This window comes from Chiloscyllium plagiosum, chromosome 47 (genome assembly GCF_004010195.1).
Source record: "Chiloscyllium plagiosum isolate BGI_BamShark_2017 chromosome 47, ASM401019v2, whole genome shotgun sequence".
Taxonomy (NCBI): Eukaryota; Metazoa; Chordata; class Chondrichthyes; order Orectolobiformes; family Hemiscylliidae; genus Chiloscyllium; species Chiloscyllium plagiosum.
The window spans coordinates 1,187,407-1,199,494 of NC_057756.1; the positions used below are offsets into that span (position 1 = coordinate 1,187,407).

General features: G+C 43.4%; 1 protein-coding gene across 3 annotated transcripts in view; it reads left to right on the top strand.

Annotated features, from left to right (window-relative positions):
• Window positions 1-12,088, top strand: part of LOC122544157 (tectonic-3-like) — an 85,207-nt gene that overhangs the window by 56,260 nt on the left and 16,859 nt on the right. For all 3 annotated transcript variants that reach the window (XM_043683187.1, XM_043683188.1, XM_043683189.1), the window contains 3 exons: window positions 2,927-3,052; window positions 9,037-9,128; window positions 10,085-10,186. In XM_043683187.1, the coding sequence (XP_043539122.1) occupies window positions 2,927-3,052; window positions 9,037-9,128; window positions 10,085-10,186 (320 nt within the window). The remainder of the gene's footprint in view (window positions 1-2,926; window positions 3,053-9,036; window positions 9,129-10,084; window positions 10,187-12,088) is intronic.

Sequence of the window (12,088 nt, forward strand, 5' to 3'; positions counted from 1 at the left end):
GTGGTGGGGTCTGTTTGGAGGTGGCGGAAATGACAGAGGATGATACGATGTATCTGGGGGTTGGTGGGGTGGAAGGTGAGGACCAGTGGGGTTCTGTCCTGGTGGCGATTGAAGGGGTGGGATTCAAGGGCTGAGGTGCGGGAAGTGGAGAAGATGCGGTGGAGAGCATCGTCGACCACGTCGGAGGGGAAATTGTGGTCTTTGAAGAAGGAGGCCATTTGGGTTGTTCGGCCGTGGAATTGGTCCTCCTGGGAGCAGATGCGGCGGAGTCGAAGGAATTGGGAATGTGGGATGGCGTTTTTACAGGGGGCAGGGTGGGAGGAGGCGTAATCTAGGTTGCTGTGGGAGTCGGTCGGTTTGTAGTATGCCCGAAACGTCGATTCTTCTGCTCCTCGGATGTTGCCTGGTCTGCTGTGTTTTTCCAGCATCACATTTTTCAACTCTGGTCTCCAGCATTTGTAGTCCTCACTTTCTCCTTGTTAAGAAGGTTTCCAGTGTGTTAGCTTTTATTGGTAGAGGGATTAAGTTTCAGAACCACGAGTCATGATGCAGCTGTACAAAACTTTGGTGCGACCACACATGGAGTATTGCGTACAGTTTTGGTCACTGCATTATATGAAGCATGTGGAGGTATTGGAAAGGGTTCAAAGGAGATTTACCAGGATATTGCCTGGTATGGAGGGAAGGTCGTATGAAGAAAGGCTGAGGGACTTGAGGCTGTTCTTGTGAGAAAGATGTTTGAGAGGTAACTTAATTGAGACATATAAGATGATCAGAGGGTGGATAGTGACAGCCTTTTTCCTCGGAAAGTGATGGCTAGTACGAGGGGACGTAGCTTTAAATTGAGAGGTGAGAGATATAGGACAGATGTCGGAGGTAGTTTCTTTGCTCAGCGTATTCGGTGTGTGGAACACACTGCCTGCAACAGGAGTATACTCCCAAGTTTAAGAGCATTTAAATGTTCATTGGATAAACATATAGATGAAAATGAAATAGCGTTGGATAGATGGGCTTCGGATTGGTTCCGCAGGTCAGCGCAACATCAAGGGCCGAAGGGTCTGTACTGTGCTGTAATGTTCTATGTTGTTATATTCTAATATTCTATAATCTGTCTAAATCTTTATTCACAATAATGTGTATGGAACTTTGCGAAGTTGGTGATGCAAAACAGTACATCTGCCATTCTCACCTGTGGGAAATGGCAAATTTTAAATAGAATTAATAAATTCTCCAGCAATTTGCTCTTTTGCCAGCACATGTCTTAATGATTTGTTTGCATTGATGTCCAGTTCTAAAGGCTCTGAAGCTCTCCTTTCTACACATCTGATTCGATTACATTTGCTGCTTTTTCTTCCAAACTAAACAGTCCATTTGTAGCTTTCTTCTGTTTACTCCTTCTCAAATGTAGTCCTCATTCCCAATTGCCTTTGCAAAACATAGAGCTTGTGTGCTACATTCTTGAGTAATCTGCTACATTCTGTACCAAACCCTCACTACTCTATCCTGATTCACAGTAAGTGTGGCTGATCTATCGTTGCTCTGCTAGCTGAAAGCACTGTGAAGTGTGTATTTAAATCCCACCATGGAGTTGTGCATTCTTGTTGCTGCAACCTGTCTCAATTCTATAAGTCTTTGTCATCTTTAATAGTTAACCCTCTGTCACATTCCTTCAGCCCTTGTCCCTGTCTATCTCCTTAACCTCTCCCAGCTGCTAGTTGTTAAACATGGTTCCAAATCTTCTCCTTGTGTCATCCTTCTCTGTCTCAATCCTCCTTCTGTCCTATAATTGCCATCTTCAAGAATCATCCCCATTTTCAATTACCTCCACAAGCTGATTGATTCCACCACAACACAAAAGCCATATCTTGCAGATACTGCTGGAGGGCTGAAACAAAAACAGTGCCAGATAAACTGTGCTGGCCTGGCAGCTTGTTAACTGAGGATGTCAACTTTGTTTCAAACTCCACACACCCATTGAGTTTCTCATTTACTGCAATCTCTCTAACCCCTTTGTTAACTTCAGATCCCATCCCTGTTTCCTGTGTGACCTTGTTCCTGCCTGTTCCTGTAAATTCTGGTTCAGTTCTAGTCACCTCATTATAGGAAGGATGTAGAAGCTTTGAAGAGGGTGCAGAGGAGATTTACCAGGATGCTGTCTGGACTGGAGGGCAGGGTCTTATGAAGAAAGGTTGAGAAAGCTAGGGGTTTTCTCATTGGAGTGAAGAAGGATAAGAGGTGACCTGATAGAGATGTACAGGATGATGAGAGGCATGGATAGCCAGAGACGTTTTCCCAGGATGGAAATGGCTATCATGAGGAGGCATAATTTTAAGGTAATCGGAGGAAGGTTTAGCAGAAATGTCAGAGGTAGGTTCTTTACATAGAGAGTGGTGGGTGCGTGGAATGCGCTGCCAGCGGTCAGATACATTAGGGACATTTAAGTGACTCTTGGATAGGCACATGGATGACAGCAAAATTAGGGTATGTAGGTTAGTTTGATCTTAGAGTAGGATAAAAGATTGGGAAAACATCGAGGGCCAAAAGACTTGTACTGTGCTCTACTGTTCTAAGTTCCAAATTCAAGCTCTACAGCCATTTGAGGTCTTTGCAGCTCTCCATCAGCTCTGGCCCCTGGTTGATAATTGATTTCCCTCATCTTGGTGTTGGTGGCAACCCTTTCTCTGCCTGGATATGTAAAGTGCTCCAACTCTCTTTCCTCCTTGAATATATTCCTTAGTGCTTCCTTTTGGATCGTATTTTCCATCCCCTGTCTCTAATTGTCACTTTCTGTCTCTCCATGTCAATTGTTCCTCAATATGATTCCTGTGAAATTTTGGGGATATTTACTACACAAAATATGCTTTAGAAATGTGAATTGTTGTTATTATATTGCATTCTACTGACTGAAAACTACTGTTTCTATCAGGTGACCTATCACATCATGCATGATGGAAATGAAGGGATCGTTGGTGCCAAAGCAGCCTTTCGCTTCACTAATGTCTCCTTCTCTGTCTCCAAGATCCAGCAGAGATTTAATGTTTTCTTCCTAAGGGTAGGTATAAGTTCTGGATTCTTCCAAGGTTAAACTGAAAAGCAACAAGGATAAATTTAACCTGACCAATCACCACTCTATGGGTTGATTTTCTATTATCAGTAAAGTGATAAAAAAGTGTCATCAACAGCTCTATGATGCAGCATTTTCTTATGAAGAAACTGCTCCATAATATTCAGGTTGAGGTCCACTCAGGCAAGTCAGCTCTTGGGACTCATTACAGCCTTAGTTCAAGCATGTACAGAAGAGCTAAATTCTAGAGGTAAGGTGAGAATGATCACTTTTGACATCAAGACCACATTTTACTGAGTGGCATAAAGGAGACCGAGTAAACCTAAAGTCAGTGGGAGTCAGCAAGAAAACTCTTTGCTCACTGAGGTCTCACCTAACATAAAGGAAGATGGTTATGTTTCTTGGACAGTCATCTCAACAGGAGCCCCTCGGGATCATGTCCTCGGCGGAGCCAACTTAGAATCAAAGAATTGTCAGAGTGTTTCATCAGTGACCTTTCGACAATCAGAAAGTCAATAAGATTGTAAGTGGGGATGTTTGTTGATGATTGCGCAATGTTCAGCACCACTCAAGGCTCAATTGCTGAAGCAGTATCTGCACAAATACAGCAAAAACCTGGAAAATATCGAGATTTGTGTTGACAAGTTGAAGAAGGCAGGTCACTACCATCATCTCAAGGGCAACTAGGGGTTGGCAGTAAATGCTAGTCTGGCCAGCAACTTTCACGTTCCATGAATGAAGAAACAAAAACATTGTTACACTACACTGTACAGGAACTTTCTACTGCAGTTTACTGTCTACTTGTCTCCTGTTTTATTGGGGGAGACTGCACAGGGGTCTCCTTTTCCAGAAGAAATAGTCTGCATGGGTCTCCTTTTATAGTTCAGCGATAGAGAGTTTATATGAGTTTCCTGTTACAGTACAGTGCAGTTTTCTGTTAACAGCCCATACTGGTCTCCTCTTAATTACGATAATTTTTCTGGGTGGCAGGCTGTTAACTATTTGCTTGTGTAAGTGTAGTGCTAGGTCCAGAACTGTTCATAATAAATGATTTGGATATGGGGACCAATATGTCTGATCACACCAAACTGGGGACACTTGTAAGGAGGATGCAACAAAGGGCAGCACGATGGCTCAGTGGTTAGCACTGCGGCCTCACAGTACCAGGGGACCCGGGTTCAATTCCAACCTCAGGCGACTGTCAGTGTAGAGTTTGCACATTATCCCCGTGTCTGCATGGGTTTCCTCTGGGTGCCTCGGTTTCCTCCACAGTCCAAAGATGTGCAGGTTAGGTGAATTGGCCATGCTAAATTGTTTGTTGTGTTCAGGGATGTGTAAGTTGGGGTGCATTAGTCGGGTTAAATGTAGGTGAATGGGTCTGGATGGGTTACTCTTCGGAGGGTCAGTGTGATCTTGTTGGGCTGAAGGGCCTGTTTCCACACTGTAGAGATTCTATGATTCTCTGAAAGGACTTGGACCAGCCAATTGAATGCAATAGAATACATCAGATGGAATATGATGTCAGGTAAGTGTGAAGATATTTCAGTTGAAAAATACAGAAAGGCGGAGTATTTCTTACATGATGAGAGACTGTAAAGTGCAGATGTCCAAAGGGATTGAGATGGCCTTGACCATCGCTCACTATAAATTGGTGTGCAGGTGTTGCAAGGGAAGTAATATGTTGGCCTTCATATCAAAGGGATTTGAGTACAGAAGCAAAAATGTATTCCAGCAGCTTTATAGCGCCTTCGGCTGGAATATTTTCTCTTGTTTGAGATGGTCATTACTTAGCACCTGTGTGGTACAAATGTTACTTTCTATTTAACAGGCTGAGCATAGGTATTTTCCAGGTCTTGCCAAACCTGCTTCAGTACCTGAGGAGTCGTAAATGGTGCTACATCTACAATTGTTAACTAACGTCCCCACTTCTTTTACCCCATTGGGCTGGGATCCACCATACTGTCAATGGGGTTATATGTGGAGCTTGCACATTCAGTGTGTAAGATTATGAGGGGCATGGGCAGGGTGAATAAAAATCAGCTGTTTCCCTTAATTGAAAGGTTAGTAACAAGGAGATATAATTTTAAAGTGAAAGGCAGGAGGTTTGAAGGGGATTTGAGGAAAAACATTTTCATCCAGAGGATGGTGGAGTTCTGGAATGCACTGTTTGGGAGGATAGTTGAGGTGGGAAAGCTCGCAACATTTTACAAGTACTTGGATGAACATTCGATGCGTCATTACATTCAAAGCTGTGGACTTAGTGTGGGAAAATGGGATTTGATTTCCACAAGGACTGTGTAGTGGTCACCTCTTAATAAACTCTCTGGATGGCAGGCTGTTATGATTGGGATAGTGTAAGAGTAATGCTAGGTCCAATACTCTGTACCGTAATGGAGGAGTACATCTGCTCCAAGTAGATTACTGCGGACAAGGTCAAAATAGATTCTTAGCTGTTGTTATTTTCCTCAACACCTGCCACAGAATTAGTCTGGGAACTATGCTATTTAGGAATCAGCCAACTCAGTTATGGTGTTACTGATGCTCTCTTTGTGATGGATCATAGAATCATATAGTATTGAAGAGGGACATGGCAGATCAAGTCTGTATCACCCAAAATATACCATGATCTACAGTCATCCGACCTTCCCACACTAGATCGATAGCTTTGAATATGATTACACATCAAGTGCTCATCCAAGTACTTTTTAAGATATTGTGAGGGATTCCACCTCAACTACTCTTCCAGGTAGAGCATTTCACCCTCTGGGTGAAAACAGTTTTCGTCAAATCCTGTCTAAACCACTTACCTTTCACTTTTCAGGTCTCCCCATTCCTAACTATACCACTATGAGGAGAGGTTGAGTAGATTAAGCGTGCAGCTCTGGTGAGACAGGATTTACCCAGGAACAATGATAGTGCTGTCTGGGACAGTATGGTGTGTTTCTGTGTATGACTATGACAGACCAGTCTGTTGGGCAGCTCTCTTAATATTGGCATCAGCTGCCAGATATCAGCAAAGAGCGCTTTGCAGGATCAAAAGGACTGTGTTGCCGTCTAGGCTTTTTTTTCTGTTTGGACTTAAAAGTGGTTTAATATGACTGATTCACTTGTTAGGTTAAATATGGTTACGAATGTTGAACCACATTTCTTTGGGTCTGGAGTCACATGTAAGAATGGCAGACTTCTTTGCCTTAAAGACATTGTGAATAAGGTGTTTTTTGTTATTGACAGTGGTTGCTTGGGCACTAGGTTCCTGGTTCAGTGACATTGCCACTATGCCATTGCCTCTCTAACTGAACGGGAAGAATGTGCAAGGTAATGAGCAGAAGCAGAAAATGGTTGTATGTAGGTAGAAGTACATTGTATTTTCCACAGTGCAACAGTAGAAGTTGGCATTAGCTTTTGATCACAGTGGACCAGAATTCACGGTTACAGTGAGAGACAATGTGCATGGGTCCTGTGCTTTATTACAGAAGAACTAGGAGTGGGAGTAGCCATCTGGCCCTTTAAGCCCACTCCGCCATTCAACATGATCATAGCTGATCTTTCCATGGCCTCAGCTCCACTTACCTGCCCTCTCTCCATAACCCTTACTTTTTTGAACAGGAAAGGAATTATCTATCTTAGCTTTAAAAGCATTTAATCAGGAAGCTTCAACTACTCCACTTGGCAGGGAATTCCACATATTCACAACTCTCTGGGTGAAGAAGTTCCTTCTCAATTCAGTCCTAAATCTGCTCCCCCTAATTTTGAAGCTATGCCCTCTTATTCTAGGTTCACCTGCCAGTGGAAGCATCCTCTCTACCTCTACCTTACCTATTTCCTTCATTATTTATATGTTTCCATAAGATACCCCTCATTCTTCTAAATTCCAGCGAGTATAATTCCAGTCTATTCAATCTTTCCTTGTAAGCCAACATTCTCAACTCCTGAATTAACCTAGTGAACTCCTTCCCCCCACCCCCTGCCATGCCAGTATATCGTTTCTCAAGTAAGGAGGCCAAAACTGCAGGCAGTACTCCAGGTGTGGCGTCACCAGCATCCTATCCAGCTGCAACATAACCTCCCTGTTTTTAAACTGAATGCCTTTAGCAATGAAGGACAAAATTCCATTTGCCTATTTAATTACCTGTTGTACCTGCAGACCAAACATCTGTGATTTTTGCACAAGGGCACCCAGGTCCCTCTGCACAGCAGCATATGATAGTCCTTTTTACTGTTATTCCTACCAAAATGGATGACTTCATATGCCAGACCGTTGCCACACAAATAACAAAGAACATTACAGCACAGGATCAGGCCATTCAGCCCTCCAAGCCTGTGCCGATCCATATCCTCTATCTAAATCTGCAGCCTATTTTCTAAGGATCTGTATCCCTTTGCTCCCTGCCTATTCATGTATCTGTCTAGATACATCTTAAATGAAGCTATTGATCCTGCCCCGACTACCTCCATTGGCAGTGTATTCCAGGCACCCATCACATATATCTCCTGTAAACGTTTTCCCTCTCACTTTGAACTCGTGAACCATAGGAATTGAGTCCTCCACTCTGGGAAAAAGTTTTTTGCTATCCACCCTGTCTACAACTCTCATGATTTTGTAGGCCTCAATCAGGTCTCCCCTCAACCTCCTTCTTTCCAATGAAAATAATCTTTATCTACTCAACCTCTCCTCATAGCTAGCACCTTCCATACCAGGCAACATCCTGGTGAACCTCCTCTGCACCTTCTCCAAAGCATTCACATCCTTTTGGTAATGTGGTGACCAGAACTGTACGCAGTATTCCAAATGAACCAAGGTCTTATACAACTGTAACATGACCTGCCAACTCTTGTACTCAATTTCCCCGATGAAGAAAAGCATGCCGTATACCTTCTTGACCACTCCACTGACCTGCATTGCTACCTTCAGGGAACAATGGATCTGACCACCCAGATCTCTCTGTGCATCAATTTTCCCCAGGACATTTCTATTTAATGCATAGTTCGCTCTGGAATTGCATCTTCCAAAATGCAGTACTTCGCCTTTGTCCGGATTGAACTGCATCTGCCGTTTCTCTGCCCAACTCTTCAATTTATCTGTATTCTGCTGTATTGTCTGACAGTCCCCTTCACTATCTGCTACTCCACCAACCTTAGTGTCATCTGCAAACTTGCTAATGAGGCAACTGACACCTTCCTCCAAATCATTTCTGTATATCACAAACAACAGTGGTCCCAGCATGGATCCTTGTGGGACCACTGGTCACAGGTCTCTATTTTGAGAAGCTCCCTTCCACTACTACTCTGTCTCCTGTTGCTCAACCAGTTCTCTATCTATCTAACTAGAACAGCCTGGACCCCATGCGACTTCACCATTTTCATCAGCCTACCATGGAGAACCTTACTTAAATGCCTTACTAAAGTCCATGTGTACGACATCCAGATCTCCTCCCTCATCAATCAACTTTGTCATCTCTTCAAAGAATTCTATTAGGTTTGTAAGACATTACCTTCCCTGCACAAAACCATGCTGCTGATCACTGATAAGCCCATTTTCCTAACCTTTCGTATCTTATCTAAGTAGCTTCCCTACCACTGACGTCAGGCTCCAGGGTGGTGAATCTGTAAAATTCACGACTCCTTAGTGTTGGGGATACTGAGACATTGAGTAAATTTAATGAGTAGATAGACAAATTATTAATAAGTTACGAGTTGAAGGGCTATGGAGAGCAAGTAGGGAAGTGGAGTTGAGGCCAAGATTAGGTCAACCATGATCATATCAAAAGATGGAGGAAACTTGAGCTGAATTGCCCACTCCTACTCCGAGTTCTTATGTCCTTATGTATATTACAGTGCTGGTTATAGTACAGATAACTCTTGTTGCAGTGCAGCATTTGTGGGTTTGATTTAATCCTGAGTGAGATTTGGCAGACTTTGTCAGATGTGATTTATCAAAGGACTGAACTGTCATGTTTCTCATTTGTGATTAGATGACGGAAAGTATACCAGCAAAGAGACGGAGTGGGAATCCTGGATACCTGAAAGGAAAACCCATCCTGGCCTTCAATGGTGAAGAAGCTGCATATCCTTTTCCAATATGTAGACTCAGGATCGAAAAATGCCAGAGCAAAGATTCCTGAAATGGACAATGCGGCACCATTAGGCACTGGACATTTGTCTGGGTCAGTGCTCACTGTATCCCCTCAGAACTGGACACAACAGTGGTCAGTCCTTTCTCTATCTTCCCAGAGCTGGACCCTTGGCTGACTCAATTCTCACTATATTCCCCCCCAACAGATCTGGCAGTAGGATGGTCAGTCTTCTCTGTTTCCTTCCAGAGTTGGATTGTGTCAATTTTCACTTTATCCCCCTAGAGATTGGACACTGTACTGGTCAGTTCATAGTGTATCCTGCTGCTCAGTGGACACTGGACTGAGTCAGTTCTCATTATCCTGTGGGGAGAGAGACTGGGCTGAATCAGTTCTAACAGTATTGCTTGGGGACTGGGTACTAGACTGGATTCGTTCTATCCGTATCCCTGCATGTAGATAGTTTGTTGGTTCACTGTATCCACTCGAATCTAGACTCTGGGTCTGATTGCACTGCATGCTCCTGGGGAGTAGACACTGGGCTGGTCACTTCTCACTGTATCCTGCTGAGGATGGGTAACTGGGCTAGGGGAGTTGTCTTTGTATCTGGATAATGGGTCAGATTAGATTTCACTATAATCCCTCGGGACTAGAAACTAGACTGGCTCGGTTCTCACAACATTCTTTGAGGAATGGTTCCAGAGCTGTGTCTGTGTTCATTGTACCCTGTAGTCTGAAAGTGGGACAGGGTAGAGGCTGCATTTCTGAACTACTGAGTCATGTCACCACGCTTGCTTCTGCACACAGAACTGAAAATGTGTTGCTGGAAAAGCGCAGCAGGTCAGGCAGCATCCAAGGAACAGGAGAATCGACGTTTCGGGCATAAGCCCTTGTCAATGAGGAGTGAGATAACTGAACATTTGTTGAGATCCTTGACTAGTTATTGCACAAGCCTAACAATCCTGAAGAGTAGCAGTGACGGGTCCTGTTCTCAGTTTTTTCGGTCCGACATATTATTTCAGCACAACATGAGAGCTGACTGTTTGCACAGGTGAGATTTTAGAAATCAGTTTCCAATCCTCCTTCCTAAATTAAACCTTGTCTTATTCTTTTTGCACTCTGCAACCCAATATCCCACTTCCTTTTCCATTTCAAAGGCCATCAATGACTCCTTCCTTTTTATGTGTCAACAGTGACCAGAAACTGAACTGCAAAAGCCATTATGGTTAGAGTCAGGCTTACAATGGCAGCTCAAAGGTGTTGAATTCTGCAGTGAATACTCCCTATAGCTTATCCAGCAACTACAAGGCACAAGTGAAGAGTGAGAGGCTTGCCTATTTGCAGCCCCACTAACATTCAAGAAGCTCCACACCATTCAGGAAGAAGCATCACCGCCTTATGTCAGTGATGCACAATGGCGGCAGTGTGTAATACTATCCACACAATGTACAAGAGCAGCTCATTAAGGCTTCTTTGAATGTATCTCCCAAGGTCACAAGCTCCACCGCTTGGAACAACCAGGGAATCACCACTGACATGCAAATTCTGTACATGTCACACAGCAACCTGACTTTGAGCTGGATCACTATGACTTGATCAGAATCCTGGATTTCTCTGGCCTAACAGCCCTGTGGTTGTTCCTTCTCATGAACTGCTGTAGTTCACCATGAATTTCTCTAGGGCTAATCAGGATTGGTAATAATTTCTGGTCCATCCATCGAAACTGATCTGCAACGAACGAATTGAAAATTCTCTTTAACTATGTTACAAATCACACAACACCAGATTATAATCCAACAGGTTTAATTGGAAGCACTAGCCTTTGGAGCGCTGCTCCTTCATCAGGTGGTTGAAGGAGCGAGGCTCCGAAAGCTAGTGCTTCCAATTAAACCTGTTGGACTATAACCTGTGTTGTGTGATTTGTAACTTTGTACACTCCAGTCCAACAGCAGCATCTCCAAATCATGGCTCTTTAACTATGGTGTAGTTAAATCCATACTTAAATTCATCCAACTATTTTTTTGATAAGATTCGTAACCAACAGCATTTATGGCAGATATACTCCGCAGTAACCCTTGAACTCTCTTTAAACTCCCACATCTGAAAAGAAGCACATATCACTCTACTAAAGGCCCTTTTTACTCCTTCACAATCTACAGACCCAGAAAATTCTTATTCGCTACACTGCCCCAGGTTAAATTAATAGTTATGGCTTATATTTTAAGTTTAATCAAGAGATATATCTCCAAAAACATTGGCCACACCTAAAACAAATTACACTTATCTGATTCTGTGCTGTGAACTTCGCCCAACAGTTCCTCCAAGATCAGTTGTGAATTACATTGTTTGTTAATTTTCACAGACGCACTCCGATGTCCAGCGATTCATGAATTCAAACAGCAAAGGCAGTGTCATTTTCTTTCTCTCTCTCTCTCCTGTACTGACCTCACCATGTGCTTCCTTTGTCTGGTCTTCTCAGACTGGAGGCCTGTGACCAGTGGAGTGCCACAAGGATCGGTGCTGGGTCCTCTACTTTTTGTCATTGACATAAATGATTTGGATCCGAGCATAAGAGATACAGTTAGTAAGTTTGCAGATGACACCACAATTGGAGATGTAGTGGACAGCGCAGAGGGTTACCACGGATTACAACAGGATCTTGACCAGATGGGCCAATGGGCAGAGAAGTGGCAGATGGAGTTTAATTCAGATAAATGCGAGGTGCTGCATTTTGGGAAAGCAAATCTAAGCAGGACTTGTACATTTAATGGTAAGGCACTAGGGAGTGTTGCTGAACAAAGAGACTTTGGAGTGCAGGTTCAAAGCTCCTTGAAAGTGGAGTCACGGGTAGATAGGATAGTGAAGAAGGTGTTTGGTATGCTTTCTTTAATTGGTCAGAGTATTGAGTACAGGGGTTAGGGTAAATAGACAAAGTCTTTTCCCTGGGGTCGGT